This window comes from Bufo bufo, chromosome 1 (genome assembly GCF_905171765.1).
Source record: "Bufo bufo chromosome 1, aBufBuf1.1, whole genome shotgun sequence".
NCBI classification, from domain to species: Eukaryota; Metazoa; Chordata; class Amphibia; order Anura; family Bufonidae; genus Bufo; species Bufo bufo.
In genome coordinates, this window is record NC_053389.1 from 160,143,180 (window position 1) to 160,166,013 (window position 22,834).

At 44.3% G+C, this 22,834-nt stretch overlaps 1 protein-coding gene across 3 annotated transcripts in view; it reads left to right on the forward strand.

The window, feature by feature from the left end:
* Window positions 1-1,555: 1,555 nt before the first annotated feature.
* Window positions 1,556-22,834, forward strand: part of FEZ1 (fasciculation and elongation protein zeta 1) — a 70,351-nt gene continuing 49,072 nt past the window's right edge. For all 3 annotated transcript variants that reach the window (XM_040431108.1, XM_040431109.1, XM_040431110.1), the window contains exons 1-2: window positions 1,556-1,734; window positions 7,477-7,837. In XM_040431108.1, coding sequence (XP_040287042.1) covers window positions 7,530-7,837 — 308 coding nt within the window. In that variant the 5' untranslated portion in view covers window positions 1,556-1,734; window positions 7,477-7,529. The remainder of the gene's footprint in view (window positions 1,735-7,476; window positions 7,838-22,834) is intronic.

The window sequence follows — 22,834 nt, forward strand, 5'->3', positions numbered from 1 at the left end:
GTGTAAATAAACCAGTCCATAAAAATCAGCCTTCCAAAAACCAAACGGCGCACCTTTGACTCTACGCCCCGCTGTGTGGCCGTACAGTAGTTTACGGCCACATATTGGGTGTTTCTGTAAATGGCAGAGTCAGGGCAATAAAGATAAAGTCTTGTTTGGCTGTTAACCCTTGGTTTGTTAGTGGAAAAAATGGGTTAAAATGAAAAATTAGACAAAAAAATGAAATTCTCAAATTTCCTCCCTATTTGCCAATAACTCTTGTGCAACACCTAAAGGGTTAACAACGTATGCAAAATCAGTTTTGAATACCTTGAGGGGTGTAGTTTCTTAGATGGGGTCATTTTTGGGTGGTTTCTATAATGTAAGCCTCGCAAAGTGACTTGAGACCTGAACTGGTCCCTAGAAATTGAGTTTTTGTAAATTTCGGAAAAATTTCAAGATTTGCTTCTAAACTTCTAAGCCTTATAACATCCCCAAAAAATAAAATATCATTCCCAAAACAATTCAAACATGAAGTAGACATATGGGGAATGTAAAGTCATCACAATTTTTGGGGGTATTACTATGTATTACAGAAGTAGAGAAACTGAAACTTTTAAATTTGCAAATTTTTTTCCAATTTTTGTTAAATTAGGTATTTTTTGGTGCAAAAAAAATTTTTTTTTTTACTCCATTTTACCAGTGTCATGAAGTACAATATGTGACGAAAAAACAATCTCAGAACGGCCTGGATAAGTCAAACCGTTTTAAAGTTATCAGCACTTAAAGGGACTCTGGTCAGATTTTCAAAAAATGGCCTGGTCCTAAGGTGTAAAAAGGCTGTGTCCTTAAGGGGTTAAGCTACATCTCTGCCGAGCTTATGGTCACTGAAAACGAGTCCATTGACCATTGGCATTACGTATTGTGATTTTGGTTGAAGGTTCTGAAAGCCAGTAATAAATAATATACATTAGTCTTATTTCACAGGACATTTTTAGGGCAAAAAGAAAAAATATTAAGCAGGCCTAGAAGCAGGATAAAAAGCTGGTTGTGATGGGAAGTCAGATATCACTATATAAATAAAACATACAAATAATGATTTCATCTGAATGAATATTACGCAAATGGTTGTGAATACTTCACAGTGACTTGCAGTCCTGAGCCATACCTATGGTAGAAATATAGCAGCATCATATGAAGCTCTAGTTATCCAGGTCTCACATTTCATCATTATGTAGATCTAGAGCCGTATAAGCAGTAAATGTTGGTTCTGGGACTATGTAAAATATATATTTAGAAGCCCATACTCCCACCCCCCCATTTCAGTATGTCAGTATAAGAATACTCGTCCTCCCAGGCTGCACCCGCTTTCTTATGAAGGACAATTGAGGCTGTGATTGCAGTGAATTAGGCACATCTCACTGGCTCTATCCGCAGCTATTCATGCTCCTGCCTATCTCTGCCTGCCATGGGAGTGACTATAGTCTTGTCAACAGTGTTGTAGAGGGGATGAATATTCATGAGCAGCTGAGGCAGGGCTGTGCCGCTGGATTGCTTCTTCCCAGCAAGACCGAGCCATCATCATCACCATTGCCCATTTATCTGCTTTTTCCAGGGAGTGCACTGGAAGCAGGCGGGATCTGACTAGGCTGGAGAAGATACGGGAATAGGATGCTGAGCTAGGAAGGACAACTCTCCCCTGCAGTCTTTGTCCTGATGCTGAGAATCTGGTGACTGGACCTGTGATCTCTGCAGGTGATGATTCTGTCCTTCTGCCCCCTCTCTCCCTTCAGATGATGATTAATGTGCAGATGTGATCACATCATCTGTGTAGGGATGTGCAGCTTTCAGGCTCCATTTCCAGGGTGTTTTAGGCTGTATTCCCTAGAAATCTGCTGCTCCCTAGGGTCTCTGGCAGCACAACAGGGGCACCGATTCATTCTGAGGGTATCTGGCCAGCCCTGATGGTGATGGTGTGTGTCACACTGTACCACTGGTCCTGGGGAATAAATGATGTATTGTTTATCCAGAGGGTAAGCAGAGCATGAACGTTTTCATCACAGCTGTGATCCAAAGGATCTTAGCACGGAATAGCGTGATGCAATTTGACCAACTATATGTGGTGTAATGGGATATATACATGAGTGTTGTATAATGCATGATGAGCCCTGTGGTAGTGACGGAAAGGCAGGACGAGGCAGGTACACAATCCACCTCACACACAACATGCTTCTTCTGCTCCAATTTTCATTCTTAACCCTTTGGGAGTTCTCTGTGATGATAGTGGGAAGAAAATGCTTATATAAAGGGAGGGTGAGTTCAGAAGAAAAAGAACTAATTACAATGTGTATGAGCTCTGCAGAGGAGTATGGTGGATATGATCTTTTATCCTGTTTTCTCCCATGTATATATGATATCAGGTAAGGGATTTGGCCTTGTAGAGAGCAGGGCACTGTCCTTCAGTCATGTTGTTGTTTGATGTGTTATCTGAGTGCAACGTATTCATTTTTTTAAACATCTTCCTATAATATAGATTGTGGATTTCTGTTTTATCTAGAGGGAAACCATTGTGTTGTTATTAAAAAGTGCTTTGCAGATTTCTGTAGCTCTGCAGACCCTAGGCCCTTGTATCCATCTTCCATTTTCTGTTCACTGTCATTTTTCTCATTACTTCCTTACTGTACGTTGTTCGCGAATGGCGGCCAGTAGACGCAGACTTCTAAACAATATCAATATCTGGATGAATTACGCTGGGGCTACATGGCGGCATGTAGAACGCGATGTTGCATTGCGACAGGGTATCTTGCGATTGGCAGATGTGTCCCAATTTGAGGTATAGAGATAGCACATACCATGACAGCTGCAAAACAAAAAAATAAAAAACACTCTTGGATTTTTGGTGACAAGTCGCACACAACTTTACCATCATAGACCACAATGCAAGTTGCATGCAACTGCAACTTTTCTGTTTAGTGGTTATGTTTTTACAGCCAAATCACAGCTCACGTGACAGCAAGTTGCAGACAAGTCGCACAAATGTTTTTCGTCGCGTGACCATTCGGAGACTTACTGTTGCTCAACACATGACGCCCCAGCCTAAGACTTTTACACGCACAAATATATTGTTTGGATACAACCGGATTTTTAAGGAAAAAATCATAGCACAATAAGACCCTCATTTTTCCCATGGTCTGTCTGATTGGTTACATGATGTAGTTGTCCTGATAATATCTTAAACAAAAAAAAATTCAAACACTCAAACATAATATATTTTTTTAGGCCATCGATAGGAAATTCAGTCAAATAAACTGATCACTTTCACACACTAGTTTAAGGCTCATTTACACTGTCCGACAATCTTGGCAGTCATCGGGAAGGATTGATCTTACACGATAATTGCCCTAGATAAAAGTGCCACCAATTATCCGATGAATAAGCAAACTCTTGTTCATCGGTGAAAGCATTGTTGATGTTGCACCCAAAATCATCAGTAATGGACAGAAGATTAGTCATTTGCGCAATGAATCTCTACGGGATTGAGTTATCACAAGTAAATGCCACTCTCACCTCCACTGATGATCAGTCAGCCCCTGTAAAGGGGTCTTTAGATTGGTCAGAAATTTGTCGTGTAGACACAGCTAAAACTGGCCGTACTCAAGCATTTCTTGACAACATGACCAATATGATGAAATCTGATTGATGACTCTTTGGCCCTGATTTATCAAGGCCAACGTGTTATTCTGGCTCTGATGGGCCCTGCGTTGCTGGAGGAGGCAAGTAATCTATTATGAGACGCAGGACGTAATATATTACCAGCCAGCTCTCCGTGTGCAGGAATGAGATCTACGGCACCTCGCAGTTACAGTAGATTTCAGACATTATTTATGCCAGTTTCTGGCATAAATAATGAATTAAATGATGAATTAGCCAGGTCCGCCCTCACCACTCCCTTACTCCACCCTCATCGTGCCCTATTTTCTGTAGACTTGGTGAGGGTGGCGACTTCTACAGCAAAAAGACTCATAAGGCGAATGATAAATTTCTCCCTTTGTGTCATTTGTAATATAGAGGTCCTAATACTAAGTTGTACCAGGCCAACCATTGCAAGTTGAAAATATTGTAACTTGAGTCCATAATGCCTGATTCAGACAGCAGTTATTTCTGTCTGTGTGCTACCCGGACTGCGCCTGGATAGCACATGGACCCATTATAGTAAATGGTGCTATTCACATGTTAGTCCCAAAACACTCGCAGCATGCAGCATGCACCATTGTCTATTTCCTGTTTGAGGCTCATTCATAAATTCGCCACATCAACATCCAGACACGTGTGTTTTGCAGACAGAAATCGTTGCGGCCATTTGAATCTGACCTAACTCTATGGAAATCTAGTTATTGGTTCTGAAGCCTCCAAATATCAACTCAAAATAAGAAAAAACGAAGAGTAAAGAAAAGTAAACCTAAAAGTAATCCAGATAAATCAGGTCCTTAGTTATAACCATTAGAAATCTCTGCTGGAATCTGTAAACCATATGTATGTTATTGAGGACAGGAGCTTCTTCAGAGCCCTGCCTGGTGCATACAGTTTACCAGGAAAATAAAATGGAGCCAACTATGATTAAGGTCAGGCGCATATCTGCACTGACTCTTTTGCCACTCATCTTTTCCATACCATATCACAGCAGGTCTTCATCAGACTGAACTTCACTGAAGTGTGAATTGCCTTTACATAATTCAATTCTTCATTTTATGGATTTGGATCCTACTCCTGCACCGGAAAAACTGACATCATCTTACAACTACTCACACGTGACCAAACCTTGGCCCTCGATCAGTGGGTCCAGCCTCTGAGTCGCTTCTTACAGTTCTCTGTTTGAGGTCTTATTTCAGCATATGTTTGCCATCGATACATGACCACATGCAATATACTTGCAATCATCTTTTCATTGTATTGACCATCTTACCTGGGAAGTATTTCCCCCTGTAGATAATTGCAGTATACTACTTGTAGTGTCACAGAAATCATAGGTACCTTAGCAGATCCAAGAAGAGATCATATTGTATTGATTAGCTGGGTATTTTGATTTCAACCAATTTTTACTGTCACCAGATTTTTCAAGGACCATTTTAGTCTCAGGGGAAAGAGTACAATGTCATACAGCTTAAAGAGGCTTTTTGGTTTGCATCAACATCCTTTAAAATAATCATTTATGAAGATAGCTGTAATTTTATAATGTATTTCTTTTACCTTTATTGCTCCTATCTTCTGTTTTGGATTGTGGTCACATGACCACGTCTTTCAATTCATCCTTATTTCCTTTGAGGCTATGTCCATGGGTGGGGCAGTGATAGGGGAGTGTCTATGTAACTAGCTGGTGGGAGGAGCTATAAACTAGCTGAGCGTTAATAGGGGCAGTGATAGGGGAGTGTCTATGTAACTAGATGGGTGGGAGAAGCTATAAACTAGCTGGGCATTGTTAATGGCAGTGATAGGGGAGTGTCTATGTAACTAGCTGGTGAGAGGAGCTATAAACTAGCTGGGTGTTGTTAGGGGCAGTGATAGGGGAGTGTCTATGTAACTAGCTGAGTGGGAGGAGCTATAAACTAGCTGCGCATTGTTAGGGGCGGTGCTAGAGGTATAACAGAGAAAGGAGAAGTGCATCATGGGTTTGGTTGGCTTCAGCAACAGGATGTCGTTCATTCAGGATGTAAACAAACCAAAGTGATCTGTATATATGGTGAGAACGGGTCAGGAGGTCCAAAAAAATTCATAGAGAATATGTACATGAGGTAAGCAACTACATTAGCATATGTTTTAAAAACCATAGTGATCCCGGAAAACCCCTTTAAGTGAAAGAATAGTCAATACCTGAAAATAATCTACGTGAGATGTTAGGACGAAGATAATCTGCAGACATGCAACTGTATAGATGGAGGGCATGTAAAAGTATGAAATAAACTATTGCCTATGGAAAGTTGGTTGCCAGAGATTTCTTAAATAGTTCTGGCATATGGATTATTGGAGTAATTAGGGCCCGGTCGATATTAGTGTGTAGCAGAGGAACATCCTAGAGAAATAATAGTGTGGACTTGAAGACTGTTGAGTGGTGGAGCAATAGAAGAGTGGCAGAGTTTGCCACTGGATACGTCTTTGTAGAAGTTGGAGGGCTTGTGAAGTCTGAAATAAGAGATAACAGTTTTTTAGGATGGTTGTACTGATAAAAGCAGCAGCAAATATAGCAGAATTATGGTATATGACCAGAGACTGGAGGAGTTGCTAATAATGTTTGTAAGATAATGGTAAAGGCTAGGAAAACAGTAAGACTTGAAAGAGATGTAGTCTGAGCAAGGATAATTAATGGAGAGAAACTGTAAAAGAAAAAAACTAGAGCCAAGCTGCATATACAGCAGACATAGGTCCTGTAGATGGGCTACAGGCAAGTCAGACAATGGCTAGCTGTGGGAATTAACACATGTTAGAAGGTCATTTGACTACGAACTGTTAACAATTTAGTATATGATCCTGATGAGCAGAAATGTTAGAGTTTCAATTAAGAACTAAACTACCAGACTGTATTTTTATTTTTTTGCACTGAGCTGTGTGGATGAGCACATGTAGATATGCAGTCCCCTCCCAGCAGCCCTCAGGGACCAGACTTTTAGACAACATTCTGTAGATCAGACAGACATTGAGCACTAGACATGTGCTGACATTAACCCAAGCAGGAGCGTGAGAGAGTTGTGTAAAAGGGATTACATTAAAGTGAATACCGTATTTATCCTGCAGTAGCAATACTGCTACCGTATTGTGAACCCTCAGTTCCACTGCAAGCCTGTTTCATTAGTTGAGCCCAACTGTGCCTAGTGAGGCATATTCCACCCTATATACACTATGTTTAAATAGCTAAACACCTATTGTGCGCTACCTACATGCAAGAAAATATCTATGTTGTAAAGGAATTTTCTCTTTAATAGGCAATAACATTAAGCCTTTCCGTGGTTTTATGTTGGTCAGACCCTACAAAAGTGGCCTACATTTTGCTTACTGTTTGAGGTTGTGGTACTTAGGTTTTGATGATACAGCTTTGGAAAAAGGGCAGAACAATCATCATACTTGTGGCAGGCATGGATGTTCTCTGTAGAGGTTGTTTTAGGTCACTGTACAATTAAGACCTCATACCTTGTTTTTCAAATGACAGTAACATGCTGGCGGACGTGCTGTCATGATACCATATGAATATACAAGGACCTAATTATGGAGTAATTTAATTACATAGACTGATCTTTTCTATTTCTAAATGATTAATTTGTTGTCAAACTCTAGTCTTATTGGTAAAAGGTCACTCTAGAGAGTTACATCACCAGGATGAGATTCATGGTAAAAATTGCCAAAGCTGCAGTAGAAGATCATATGTGGACCTGGGCAGCTTATGTTGAGAATCATCCTCTATAGTCAGTGTTCATGATATCTACTTTTGTGTATTTTGTGTCCAAATAGGCAAACTGAAATTGACGTTGTCTTCTCAGCCTCCACTCCTGAGGGGCTCAGAGATGGAGGCCCCGTTGGTGTCCCTGGACGAGGAGTTTGAAGATGTCAGATCTTACTCTGAGGATAGGGAAGACAAGTCGAGGAACATCTATATGTCACCTTCCCGGCATCTGGAGGATGCATCCCTTTCTGAGCTAGAAAACTTCAGCTCTGAGATTATTAGCTTCAAGTCTATGGAAGATCTTGTCAATGAGTTTGATGAAAAGCTGAATGTTTGCTTTCGAAATTATAATGCCAAAACAGAAAACTTGGCTCCTGTGAAGAATCATCTGCAGATTCAGGAGGAGGAAGAACGACTCAGAGATGAGGAGTAAGTGGAAACTGTGTTCTTCCAAATCTAGAGATGGTCTGTGTAATCACTGGTATGTGTTGGGAAAGGTTTCAATGCAATCCCTCACCTACAACCACAGTTGGGGTCATTTCTGTAACTTCAGGTTTCAGTTATGAGGCTCTTTGTTCCAATATGATAATACTTCTTTCTCAAGTTGCAGACCCACGGTTAACTTTCTAGGCCCTATTAGACTACACGATTTTAGGCATATTAACAGGAATACAAATGCTCGTTCCTGATAATTGGGCCATATAATTGAGCAGCCAATGAATGAGCAAAGTTTGCTTGTTCATCAGCTAGAGATGTCCCATTATCGGCAGCACATCTCCCTGTGAAATTAGGGATGTGCTGCTGATCATCTATAGAAGGGCATGAGAGAACTGCTGTAGCAATAGTTCCTCCATAATTTAAAGTTTGCACCAGCCTGTGTAGTCAGGCTGGTGCAAACGAGCGCCAATGGATGATTATCATACATTGGCACCAGCACTGCCTGAAGATCAGGTGGTGTTATACCATCCTTAGGACCACCGTTCTTTTTTTCAAGATTCTTCTTGTCAGGTCTTGGGCACATGATTCCTCATTGTAGTTCTTAGGTCCGGGTTTCTCATTCCCAAGGGCACTATTTCACATAGTGAAGTAGATGGTTCATCTTGCCAAGATTGCAATGTAAGATTTCACATAAAGATAAAGCTAACAGTTTTTAATATCTGCAGTTTTTAATAACTTTGCAACAGTCCCATAAAAAATGCAGAAAACCATAATGTTTGAATATACTCTAAAGATCATTATTTAGTGATGCGATATTGTGAAATGTGTTTAGTGTCTTATCCATTATTGTCCATGTGTACTTGATGTTAGTTAAAAGCCGTGTGTGAAGCCAGGTATAGTTTAATACATATGTAGCTGTTGTATATGTCATGTGAAACTTTTCCTTTTTACGTTCGTCTAATGAAATCCAGTCCAGTTTTTTGATTATTACAGAAGATCCATTTTCCTTTCTGCTTTTTGTTGCCATTCCTGTGACTGGAATGCTAAAAAGAAAACAAAAATGAAGCCGTTCTTTCTCCTTCCTTACCAGGCCAGTTTTTCAGTTGTAGCAATGCGTCTATCTAACTGCAAATAACTGATTAATTTCTGAGCCAGCCTGCATGTATTTGATATTATTTTTCTCTGGACACCTTAGACCTTTCTTTTGTACCATTAGATGATGGATATAATATAAAAAATAAATATTTAAGGAAAAACAGAAAATTATGAAAAAAAAATATTTTTCCTTTTATATAATTTTTTTTCTAACTATTGTAAAAGGTTTAAAGACAAAACATTTCTAAAACCCTTCCCGTATGCTTGTACCCTGAAAACGGACGTTATTTATGTAATTTATCTACTTGTTGGGCCCGCCGCAAGACTTCAAAAGACTGGAGCACATTTTGGATTGTGGCTGCCTATTTTTCTATTGCTGGTTCTATGGCACCTTACTGCCAAAAAACTGTTTTACAGCACCAAAATGCTACAAGACCCTTGAAAGTGACTTTTTTTTTTAATGTTATTCGCCTAAGGTATTCATCTTGGGGAAATTTGGACATTTTAAGGGTTTTGTTTTTATTTTTACATTTTTGCATGCGTTTGTATATCTTACGCAGAAAAAAACCATGCTATAGAAAAAATAACTAACTGTACTTTCACACTTGCGTTGTTGGATTCCGGCAGGCAGTTCCGTTGCGGCCGGCGATCTGTATGCACATGGATACCATTTGTAGACGGATCCGGATGCTCTCCGGTTGTCATCCGGAAAAACGGATCCGGTATTTATCTTTTTCACATTTTTAAAGGTTTGCGCATGTGCAGACCGCAAAACCGGATACGTTTTTCCGGAACATTTTTAATGCATTTCAATGGAAAATAATTCCGGATCCGGCATTCCGGTAAGTGTTCCGGAATTTTGGAAGGATAAAATACTGCAGCATGCTGCGGTATTTTCTCTGTCCAAAAACCGTACAGTGACTGAACTGAAGACATCCTGATGCATACTGAACGGATTGCTCTCCATTTAGAATGCATTAGGATAAAACTGATCAGTTTTTTTCCCGGAATTGTTTAACGCAAGTGTGAAAGTACCCTAATAAAACAAATAATGATTATTCAAATAAACAAATATGTGTATGTTTGTATAAATATGTGTATGTTTGTATAAATATGTGTATGTTTTACACATACAAATTACAATATACTATATATTTATTTATTCATTTATTTAATGCATTTTATATAGCGCTACTATATTCCGCAGCGCTTTACAGACATTATCATCCAACTGTCCCCAATGGGGCTCACAATCTAAGGTCCCTATCAGTATGTCTTTGAAGTGTGGGAGGAAACCGGAGTACCCGGAGGAAACCCACGCAAACACGGGGAGAACATACAAACTCCATGAAGTTGTTGCCCTTGGTCGGATATATTTATATAATAAATATATTTATTTTATTTTATTTTTTATGAACGAAAATGGGGTGGGATGTTTGTATGGATGTGTACATAGTCTAATTACTATTGCTAATACTGGTAACTATTGCTATATCTAAAAAATAATAATATTATTTATTTATTTTTTATTTACTTTTTTTAAGTGAATTAACCCCTTTCTGCCACAGTCAAGGCAGGAAGATGTTAATTTCCAGCCTGCAGGCTTACATTTCATTTTAAAGCCAGCAGGTGGCTCTCTTACATAAGAAAAAAGCTCTCCCTGCCGGCTTTCAACTTCTTCAATGTAATACACGCTTGTAGCAGAGTGCTACAAGCATTTATTACTGCCTGACCGCTCCAGCTGGCCACGGCACATCTCCCTGTGACCGTAGCTGTCTAATGACAGCGCAGTCACATCGATCTGCTGCGGCTTTTATACGTTGGGCTACAGATAAGAGCCTACCACCATGACGTAGATAGTCGTGCGGCAGTAGACAAGTGGTTAAAGAAAAGTACAGGAAGAGAATAGAACAGATCTCCCTGCTTTAGTGAAAACTGAAGCATAAGGATATGTTCACCAGGTGGAAAATATACATCCGAAACATCTGACGTACATTTGCCGTGGTATCTGTGGCAGAAATCTGAGGTTGACCCTTAATTCAATCAGGCTAATCCTGCTTGCAGGCACTTGTTGCAGTTTCCACGTTGAAACCTTGTCAAGAATGAACACGCGCATTATTTTTTTTCCACATTGTGGATTACAAATCTGCATGTGGAAAAATCTGCACCGTATAAACTATATCATGAATTCCCATTTTGCAGTGCGTTTCACTGCAGCAAAAAAAACAAACACTCATTGTGAACATACCCTAAGGATGATTTACCATGCTATTAAATGTGTAAATAACATAGTGATAAGGCATTGATAGATACACTACTTCTGACATTAGGAACAGGTGGCAGTCCAGATGTTGTGCTATGTACAAGTCATGCTGGGACTTGTACCTTTGTAGCAGCTGTAAAGCCACAGGACTCCTGGCCTGGCAGAGCACCAGTAGCACCAGATGATTGCACTCTTATAATAAAAACTTCAGTTACTATTGGCTGGATGCACCTGATAAATGCTGGAATTAATATATTCTAGAGAACATATGCTAAGTTCTGTGGCCATGTCTTGTACCTAGGGCTTGGGAAGTACAGCCATGGCCAGCGGCCTGGATGCCGGAACGGTTTGTGATCTGTGAGCAGGGCCTTGAGACCTTGCTTCTGATTCATTCTGCATTATTATGGGATGTCTGCCCCCTGCCAGCTTCCATTCTGCATCATTGATCTTTCCATAGAAACCATTCGTCAGTAACCCTTAACTGGCTGAGTATTATTTAGGTTGCTGATTGACTAACAGAGACTAGTACAATGGGCTATGTAGGCATTGAAGTCTAAACTAAATAAAACATATTCATCCATTTAACTTTACATTTTGCCACCAAAATTGTCACAACTTCTTTTTAATATAAGGGTATATTCACATGTACTGTTAGTGGTGCAGTTTCTAAATCTGGAAAAAAAAAAGTGATGCAGAAACTGTAATGAAAAGGCATGTTAAATGCAGCGTACTCAAGTTGTGCGTAGTAGGTGTTTCTGGGTGATGTAGTGCAATATACACTAACCTGGTACAGCTGACTCTCTGCAAGGGCAGGTATAGGTAGGGATAGTTCGTGACGCCAGTGCCAAGTAAACGGTGGCACGCCGTTTGCGGATGCAGGAATAATTTGAGGAAACGTGGTGTTAAAACAGAACTTCAACTTTAGTAGTTTGCAGGCAGAGACAATATTGGAAACGCAGTTCCTCAGCATACAGTCGATTTTGCAATTCGGTCGATGCAGGCAATACAGTACAGCAGGGTTATTACAGAGTGTTGAACACAGGATTTGCAGCAAAGGAGCTTGCACTCTAACTCTGTCTGATCCTGGAATGTAGCAATTCTTCACCAAGGCCCATTAACCTAAGTCTGGCTTTATATCCTTGATTTGGGCTTAGATAAGTACCTCCTCTGTCTTTCTTAGTACCTCTGGCTCCTCTGATCTTTGCCTCAGTCTCTCCTAGCTTCTGAATGGTTCCTCAGGCCCTTAGGCTAAGATGTTCCTGCTTCTGCATATGGGTATTCAGGAGGGAATCTTCTCCTGAACAGCAGGCTTCAGGCCTGGACTTGTCTCAGACATTGTCTAAACTCCAACTGTAGGTTACAGATACTAGACTCCGTCTGCCCCTGCACTTCCTGGTCTGGCCTTATATAAACTAGGGCTCCCTAGCTCCCTCTATGGACTAGAAGTAGGAATGACACCCCTAGCAGGCCTGTAAGTGCAAGTTTCAGTGACAGGAAAATACACACATTACATTACATTTTATAAAACTGACATATAGCAACTTCCCATAATTAGGAGGGACGACAGCACACCAAGTGACCTTTGGTAGTAACGGGTATTACAACTCCCGTATACTACATACCCCACTGCTTTAAGCTGAGTACGACCTCGTACTCCATCATGGGTCTCCCAACTGGAATCTCTACCTGAAATAGAAAATCAAGACATGCAGGCATACATACATGTAATTCATCTGCATTTACATTTACATCAGGTCCAATTGGCAAAGGTGCAGGGTAGTGACAAGGGGCGTCGTTCTCTTCTCTCAGGATAGTGAATGGAACGGGGGCGCTGACCTGGCACAGCGTAACATTAGAACCAGGATAGTCCATGACAATGAATAAGTCCATGATAGAACAGCAAAATGGATAAAACAGTATAAAAGTTCTTGGAGGCTCAAAGAACAAACATGAGTCCGTACCCAGGTTATTTCTTATTAAATCACAGAGGCTCTCATGCGGTGGAGTCCATCTCTGGGCACAATACTTTTAAAAGAATAAGAATCTCAGAGGCTCAGGTACTTTTGAGTCTGTCTCTGGGCACGGTTCCTTGGTAACTGGTTGCACAATAAAATGGACAGCAAAGACAAGTGCTGTAACACCCCTGATCAACCTGAAAAGGGGGTGAAGGGTAAAAGGTGCAACAAAGGAACAGGCACAACTTGGCGTGGGTAGCAAAAGCAGGCAGGAGGTCCTGGAAACAAACGTGGCCTTGCTGACTTTGTGATTTCATGGTTAACACCTACCACTGAGCCGTGGACAAACTGGCAGCTGCAACAAAGGACCAGCAACATAGGACTCCTGTCCTGGAAGGGTTAACATCAACTTCTTATGAAGAAATAAATCACAGGCCTAGCAGGCTGATCACAGTGGCATATTGTAGCTGCTTGGCTCTGCTGGGAGGTATCTTCTGTAGTATTCCTCTACAGGAGGATGGGCCCACATAACAGTATCAGGGGGCAGCTGCAGGGTAAAGGGGCCCCTAATAGGTATTGGCCCCATAGGCCTAGGGGTGAACCCTCTGATGGGCCGTGCCGGCCCTGGCATGATCACTGCAGGGTGTGACGTGCTTGGCACCGCCGCAGCAAGCGGTCCGGTGCTCTGGGTGCAGCAATTCACGGCAATCGCGGGTCCGGTCTGGGGCACTGACGGAGCGGTGACAACAGAAGGCGGTCGGCGGGTGGTGACAGGCACCCTTACCTCATCCTTCCTCGGCGGTGTCTGGATCCTGGCGGTGTAGGTCTTACGCAACTCCCGCAACTTCTCCTCCAGCCGGACGATCTGTTCACCGATGCTCTCTGTGTCGGAGTCGCTGTTCTCTGCTGGCGCCGCCGGCGCAGGTACAGTCACCGATGACGCAGACTCGGCCTCTCCAGGTTCTGGACTTGCATCTGGTCTCCGTCCCATCCGGATGTTCTGGAAGGTAGCACTAAGTCCTTTCAACTGCTCCAGCTCAGATATTGTCTTCTCCCGACGAGGCAGCTCGGGGGAAGGATAGGGGCTCACCCATTTCTCCAACACGGTTGGCTGCCAGAAGACGTTCGGCCCGATGAAGGAGCTCCGCTCCTGAAAGGCGTGATGGGCCGGCTCTGGAGAGCGTTCCGGTTCTCGCTCGCAGCCAGAGTGGTCTTCTTCTTCTGCCTCCCAATCCTCAGGTCCTCGCTTCGGACGGGTCACAGCAGTCGCATAGGGGCCTCGCAGGCCCTCGGCAGGGGTGTACTCCACTTCCTCTCCCTCGCGGAGACTGTGCTGGTACGAAGGGAGGTAGTCTCTTTTGACAGACCTTCGATTGACATAGAGGTCTCTGCCAGTAAGATAGTCCTGAATAAACCCGTAGCCACGGGGTTTGTCGAACGACAGCACCACTCCCTTTCTCCTTTCCAGGCGGGGTTGGGTGTGTGTATGTTTCTCGTGAATGGTCTTGGTCAATTCCTCATACACGATCTTAGTCTTGGTATTTCGCTTGATAGCGGCCTCTCGAATCTCCGCCATCAGGGAAGACCATTAGAACGATGGCTGAAAAAAGTCCCTCCATGAGCCATAGTAGGGCTCGGGTTCTTTCTCCCTGGTGCGGCAGGCGGGTTGCTCCGGTCCCGGAGCGTAGGCCGGTGGAGCCTCCTCTGGCTCTACACCGGTGTCGGTCATTTTTTCAATTACAGGTGTGGACGCTGCAGCAACGCTCTGTTCACAATCCAACATGCTCGATCCTTCTGAGGAGAGCGATAGGGTCGCGTCAATTAGAGTAGCCAGCTCCTCCCATTGCATTGGGGAGCCGCCCCCCAGGTATTCCAGTATATGGAGGGCGGTGTCCATGCTGGCAGACATGCAAATGTCCAGATAAGCCGTGGCGCCTGCCCTTGACCTTCTTCCCTCTTTTTCCTCAGAAAGGCGCCAATTTTTCCCGCCTTTTCGGGATGAAGGTGACGCAGCAGTAAATTCAGCAAGCCCAGCGGCCATCTTTAGGTACAAACGCTGTCTATTCACTGACGGCAAGCAGGAATGTTTAAAGTCCACAAAACCACACTCCAATGCGGCGATTTTCTTCCTCTGTGCAGCGCAATACTGTACAGCGCTTTTTAGAAGTTTTTGACACACTTTGGGTATGATTTTTAATCCACAAAGTCCACTTGAATAAAACAGGAAAATGTCACTTTGGTCACAGGGCAACGGTATAAGGCACAAAGTTCACGCTTCTTGCACTAGAAAGCGTGCGTATCCTGTTCGTGACGCCAAAAGAGATGTGCAGCGTACTCAAGTTGTGCGTAGTAGGTGTTTCTGGGTGATGTAGTGCAATATACACTAACCTGGTACAGCTGACTCTCTGCAAGGGCAGGTATAGGTAGGGATAGTTCGTGACGCCAGTGCCAAGTAAACGGTGGCACGCCGTTTGCGGATGCAGGAATAATTTGAGGAAACGTGGTGTTAAAACAGAACTTCAACTTTAGTAGTTTGCAGGCAGAGACAATATTGGAAACGCAGTTCCTCAGCATACAGTCGATTTTGCAATTCGGTCGATGCAGGCAATACAGTACAGCAGGGTTATTACAGAGTGTTGAACACAGGATTTGCAGCAAAGGAGCTTGCACTCTAACTCTGTCTGATCCTGGAATGTAGCAATTCTTCACCAAGGCCCATTAACCTAAGTCTGGCTTTATATCCTTGATTTGGGCTTAGATAAGTACCTCCTCTGTCTTTCTTAGTACCTCTGGCTCCTCTGATCTTTGCCTCAGTCTCTCCTAGCTTCTGAATGGTTCCTCAGGCCCTTAGGCTAAGATGTTCCTGCTTCTGCATATGGGTATTCAGGAGGGAATCTTCTCCTGAACAGCAGGCTTCAGGCCTGGACTTGTCTCAGACATTGTCTAAACTCCAACTGTAGGTTACAGATACTAGACTCCGTCTGCCCCTGCACTTCCTGGTCTGGCCTTATATAAACTAGGGCTCCCTAGCTCCCTCTATGGACTAGAAGTAGGAATGACACCCCTAGCAGGCCTGTAAGTGCAAGTTTCAGTGACAGGAAAATACACACATTACATTACATTTTATAAAACTGACATATAGCAACTTCCCATAATTAGGAGGGACGACAGCACACCAAGTGACCTTTGGTAGTAACGGGTATTACAACTCCCGTATACTACATAAATCCATACCGTTTTACTACAGCCTTGCTGTTCTTGGAAATGTTCCTAAGCCTATGCAATCACAGTACGATTGTTTTCTTAATGATCTATAAAAGGCATTATCAGTAAGTGATGCTTACATGCTGGACCAGGGCTGCACCTAGCCTTTCTGCTGCCTGAGGCGAAAACTAAAACGGTGCCCCAACCCCCCAGTGCCAATTTCTTAACCTTACCACTTCCCTGCAAGCCTACTGTTAAAAGATATACCGTATTTTTCTCCCTATAAGACTCACCGGCCCATAAGACGCACCTAGGTTTTTGGGGAGGAAAATAAGAAAAAAAAATATTTTTAACCAAAAGGTGTGCTGTGGGTTTGGAACTAATGGTGGTCTGTGGATGGCACTATTACTGGGGATCTGTGGATGACGGACACTGTTATGGGGGGATCTGTGGATGACGGACACTGTTATGGGGGGATCTGTGGATGACGGACACTGTTATGGGGGGATCTGTGGATGACGGACACTGTTATGGGGGGATCTGTGGATGACGGACACTGTTATGGGGGGGATCTGTGGATGACGGACACTGTTATGGGGGGGATCTGTGGATGACGGACACTGTTATGGGGGGGATCTGTGGATGACGGACACTGTTATGGGGGGGGTCTGTGGATGACGGACACTGTTATGGGGGGATCTATGGATGACGGACACTGTTATGGGGGGATCTGTGGATGACGGACACTGTTATGGGGGGGATCTGTGGATGACGGACACTGTTATGGGGGGGATCTGTGGATGACGGACACTGTTATGGGGGGGATCTGTGGATGACGGACACTGTTATGGGGGAGATCTGTGGATGACGGACACTGTTATGGGGGGGATCTGTGGATGACGGACACTGTTATGGGGGGATCTGTGGATGACGGACACTGTTATGGGGGGATCTGTGGATGACGGTCACTGTTATGGGGGGGATCTGTGGATGACGGACACTGTTATGGGGGAATCTGTGGATGACGGGCACTGTTATGGGGGGGATCTGTGGATGACGGACACTGTTACAGGGGGATCTGTGGCTGGCACTGTTACAGGGGGGGGAATCTGTGGCTGGCACTGTTACAGGGGGGGATCTGCGGATGGCACTGTTATGGGCTGGGGGGATCTGTGGGTGGCACTGTTATATATGTGCCATCCACAGACCCCCCAGCCCATAACAGTGCCATCCACAGACCCCCCCAGCCCATAACAGTGACATCCACAGACCCCCCCAGCCCATAACTGTGCCATCCACAGATCGCCCCCGCCTCCTTCCCCCCCGCTGCCGCCAGTATACAAATATAAGATGTTATATTCATTTATTGGTTATTAAACATGCCCCCTCAGTCCTATTACTACCTTACATCCTAATCGCTTCTGTAGAATTCAGGCAGCCCAAGCCGGGCGGCCGGCGCGTCTCTCACTGACGTCACTTGCCTGCGCCGCCGGCTTCATTCAGGCACATGACAAAAGTTACGCTGCCGCCCGCCTGGCCTGCCTGAATTCCACAGATGCGATTAGGATGTAAGGTAGTAATAGGACTGAGGGGGCATGTTTAATAACCAATAAATGAATATGACATCTTATATTAGTATACCGGAGCGGCGGGGCTATACTACACTGACTGCACCGCCCCGCCGCTATTGCCAGCCCCCAGATCCTCCTCCCAGTCCCTCCCCGAGTCCCCGCTCGCTCCAACATCGCAGCTTGCGATGTAAAACGGCAAGCATTCTCCCCATAAGACGCAGGGGCATTTCTCCCCCATTTTGGGGGAAGAAAAAGTGCGTCTTATGGGGCGAAAAATACGGTAGTTGGAAAAAATTATATACAGAGCTACAAAACATCCAGGATAATACAGCACCACATAGTGTGCCCACTGTGCTTTCCAATACTATACTGCAGAAACAGATAATCCCCCTTCCGCTGCCCCCCTCTTGCCCCTACCTGGTGGTGCCTGAGGCAATCGCCTTACCTTGCCTCATTGGTGGTGCACCCCTATGCTGGACATGTTATTAGGGCACGTTTATGATCAGTGGCTCCACCTTAGCTGCTTGGTCTAAGGTACTGTAGTCTGAAACCCACCTCCTTTCTTATTAGAAAAAAGAAGATTATAAGGTAACTGTTGCAGATGAAGAATTGCTTTAAAATAAATGTATACCCTTTGTGAGGGCAATTACTCCTGCGTCTATGATTATGGGTTCCAAATTCAAATAGCGTATGTGCACAGAGAAGGCTGATACAGACACACAATGGTTGCTTGTAATCAGTAATCTACTTTATTGTAAATTAGCAGACAATCTTATACCATGATTATTGGTAGACGCCCAACAGCCGCGTGTCACATAAAACCACAAAGACAGAAGAAACGAAACATCTTTATCAGAAAAGAGGATTTGAACTTAGAGCAGCAGAAGGTATCATTTCTGAAAATAGAGTGGGGGGGGGGGGGGTTGTCAGCTGATTCCCCCCCCCCCCCCCCCCCCTGCATGCCTGCAAAGAGCTGACACTTTAACATTTTATTAACCTCTAATTGAACTCTGGTTCAGATAGATATAGGATATACAAGATGGAGTTCTATCTCTCACACCCTTGGACATCAAAGTCTGTATTCTGCAGTGTCATTAAAGGGAACCTGTCACCTCTACTATGCTGCCCTCACTGAGCGTTTCTAAATGTTCATTGTGTTACCCTAAACATATAAATTACACTTTTAATTTTATATGCTGACAAATTCAATAAGTATTATGCATTTTTGTACTTCCCGCCTTTTATGCAAATTAAAGGGAGTCTGTCACCTCCATATGGCCATATACAGTGCTTACATGGCTCTGTAGCACACCTATACAGGATTGTAACGGTACCTTTGTTCTCTTCTTTAGACTTGCACCAGCAGGAAAAACGAAGTTTAATTCATATGCAAATGAGCACTCGCAAGTGCCCAGGGGCAGCGTTCAGTGTGTAGGTGCCCAGGCTGCCCTGCCTTCTTTTCACTTTACTCCTCCCCAGCCTCTTCCTTTGCCCTATCGATGAGGCAAGAGACTTGGAGGGCGGGCAAAGGCAGAGACTGGGGAGGAGTAAAGTGAAAAGAAGGCAGAGCAGCCTGGGCACCTACACACTGAACGCTGCCCCTGGGCACTTGCGAGTCCTCATTTGCATATGAATTAAACTTCGTTTTTCCTGCTGGTGCAAGTCTAAAGACAAAGACAAAGGTACCGTTACAATCCTGTATAGGTGTGCTACAGAGCCATGTAAGCACTGTATATTGCCATATGGAGGTGACAGACTCCCTTTAACATAAAAGAGTCATATCTTGCTTGTGTGACCAGAGAAGAGTCATATTTTCAAGCTTGATTCATCTCAGGTTAAGGCCTCATGCACACGACCGTTGTGTGCATCCGTGGCCGTTGTGCTGTTTTCCGTTTTTTTTTGCGGACCCATTGACTTTCAATGGGTCCGTGGAAAAATCGGAAAATGCACCGTTTTGCAGCCGAGACCGTGATCCGTGTATCCTGTCCGTCAAAAAAATATGACCTGTCCTATTTTTTTGACGGACAACGGTTCACAGACCCATTCAAGTCAATGGGTCTGTGAAAGAACACGGATGCACACAAGATTGGCATCCGTCATCCGTGGCCGTAGGTTACTTTAATACAGACGGATCCAAAGATCCGTCTGCATAAAAGCTTTTTCAGATCTAAGTTTTCACTTCGTGAAAACTCAGATCCGACAGTATATTCTAACACAGAAGCGTTCCCATGGTGATGGGGACGCTTCTAGTTAGAATACACTACAAACTGTGTACAAGACTGCCCCCTGCTGCCTGGCAGCACCCGATCTCTTACAGGGGGCCGTGATCAGCACAATTAACCCCTTCAGGTGCGGCACCTGAAGGGGTTAATTGTGCTGATCACGGCCCCCTGTAAGAGATCAGGGCTGCCAGGCAGCAGGGGGCAGACCCTCCCCCCCCCTCCTCAGTTTGAATATCATTGGTGGCCAGTGCGGCCCCCCCCCCTCTATTGTAATAATAGGTTGGTGGCCAGTGCGGCCCCCCCCTCCCTCTATTGTAATAATTCGTTGGTGGCACAGTGTGCGCCCCCCTCCCTCCCTCTATTGTAATAATTCGTTGGTGGCACAGTGTGCGCCCCCCATCGGCCCCCCCTCCCTCTATAGCATTAACAACATTGGTGGCCAGTGTGCGGCCTCCCATCTCCCCCCCCCTCCCCATCATTGGTGGCAGCGGAGTTCCGATCGGAGTCCCAGTTTAATCGCTGGGGCTCCGATCGGTAACCATGGCAACCAGGACGCTACTACAGTCCTGGTTGCCATGGTTACTTAGCAATAGTACAATAGTAGAAGATTCATACTTACCTGCTGGTGGCTGCTGCGATGTTCGTGTCCGGCCGGGAGCTCCACCTACTGGTAAGTGACAGGTCTGTGCGGCGCATTGCTAAATGAACTGTCACTTACCAGTAGGAGGAGCTCTGTGCCACCAACGATTTATTACAATAGAGGGAGGAAGGGGGGGGGGCGCACACTGTGCCACCAACGAATTATTACAATAGAGGGAGGAAGGGGGGGGGGGGGGGGGGGGGCACACTGTGCCACCAACGAATTATTACAATAGAGGGAGGAAGGGGGGGGGGCCGCACTGGCCACCAATGATATTCAAACTGGGGAGGGGGGGGGTCTGCCCCCTGCTGCCTGGCAGCCCTGATCTCTTACAGGGGGATATGATAGTACAATTAACCCCTTCAGGTGCGGCACCTGAGGGGTTAATTGTGCTGATCACGGCCCCCTGTAAGAGATCGGATGCTGCTAGGCAGCAGGGGGCAGTCATGTACACAGTTTGTAGTATATTCTAACTAGAAGCGTCCCCATCACCATGGGAACGCCTCTGTGTTAGAATATACTGTCGGAAATGAGGTTTCACGATCTAACTCATATCCGACAGTATATTCTAACATAGAGGCGTTCCCATGGTGATGGGGACGCTTCAAGTTAAAATATACCATCGGATTGGAGAAAACTCCGATCCGATGGTATAAAAGGGACTCCAGACTTTACATTGAAAGTCAATGGGGACGGATCCGTTTGAAATGGCACCATATTGTGTCAACGTCAAACGGATCCGTCCCCATTGACTTGCATTGTAATTCAGGACGGATCCGCACGGCCAGGCGGACACCAAAACGACTTTTTTTTCCATGTCCGTGGATCCTCCAAAAATCAAGGAAGACCCACGGACGAAAAAACGGTCACGGATCACGGGAAAACGGTCGTGTGCATGAGGCCTAATTTGCATATGTAAGAAATCGTTTTTTTTACACAATAAAAGCACACAGAGCTATGGGGACTGGGTATTGCGGATGTGCTATCGGCCATCTAGCAGCCCATGTCCTCAGCTCTATACACAAAATCCCGGTGACAGGTTCCCTTTAACACATCTCATTTACTATATTTTACAGTCTCATGCACAGTTGCTCAGTAGCAATCACTGTGTTTGAGAATACAGACAGTACTACACAGGTATTTTACATGGCAGTATAAAGAAATCCTCCAGGCTCCCCCTCACTAAGGCTTATTCCCCTTAGGGCTCTTTTAGACTGCCCGATATTTGAGCAGGACGAGCGCTGATGGATGATGAACACATCATTCACATCACTACTATACAGGCGATGCAAAGTGAATGTGGGAGGAACGATTGCTAACACAGTTGTTCATCCCTCATTCAGTTCTATTGATTTTCGGCAGCACATCCCTGAGTACAGGGGGAGATGTGAAGCCAATAATCGAGCATCTTTCATCCTGCCGAAAAATGCAAATCAGCCGACAGAGAAGCATTTGCTTGTGTATTATCTGATCAGCGGCACACTTATATGGGCAAATTATTGGCAACGAGTATTCCTAAGAGCACTTGTTCCTGATAATTGGCCCAAAAAGTGTTCAGTCTAATAAGGTCCTTAGTATATGTGCAGCAGTTACTGCACCTGACAATCATCTTTTTATCACTGGTGGTTTACTAGTCTGTACTTTATAATCATTCTACCCTTGTTGCACTAGAAATCACCTTCCCAGTGCACCTGTGATAGACCTGTGTTTATACCGAGCTGCAGAGAGCAGAAGCCTGATCCAAGGAAAAGACAGGAGGGATGTGTTAAAGCCCCTTTACACTGCCTAATAATCTGTTGGTGTAAAGATGCCACCGATTACCCTATGAATGAACTAAACGCTCGTTCATTGAGTAATAGAATCGATGGTGCAGTCCCCTACATCATCTGCTGCCGGTAAACAATGATTCTGGGGACGTGCAATTAGCGATCACTCCTGCCCATACTGTGGAGGAGATCGCTGCACGTAAATGCATTGGTCTCCTTCACTTACGAGCAGGTGATTGTTGGGAAGGAATAAGTGCTGTCTTACATATTAT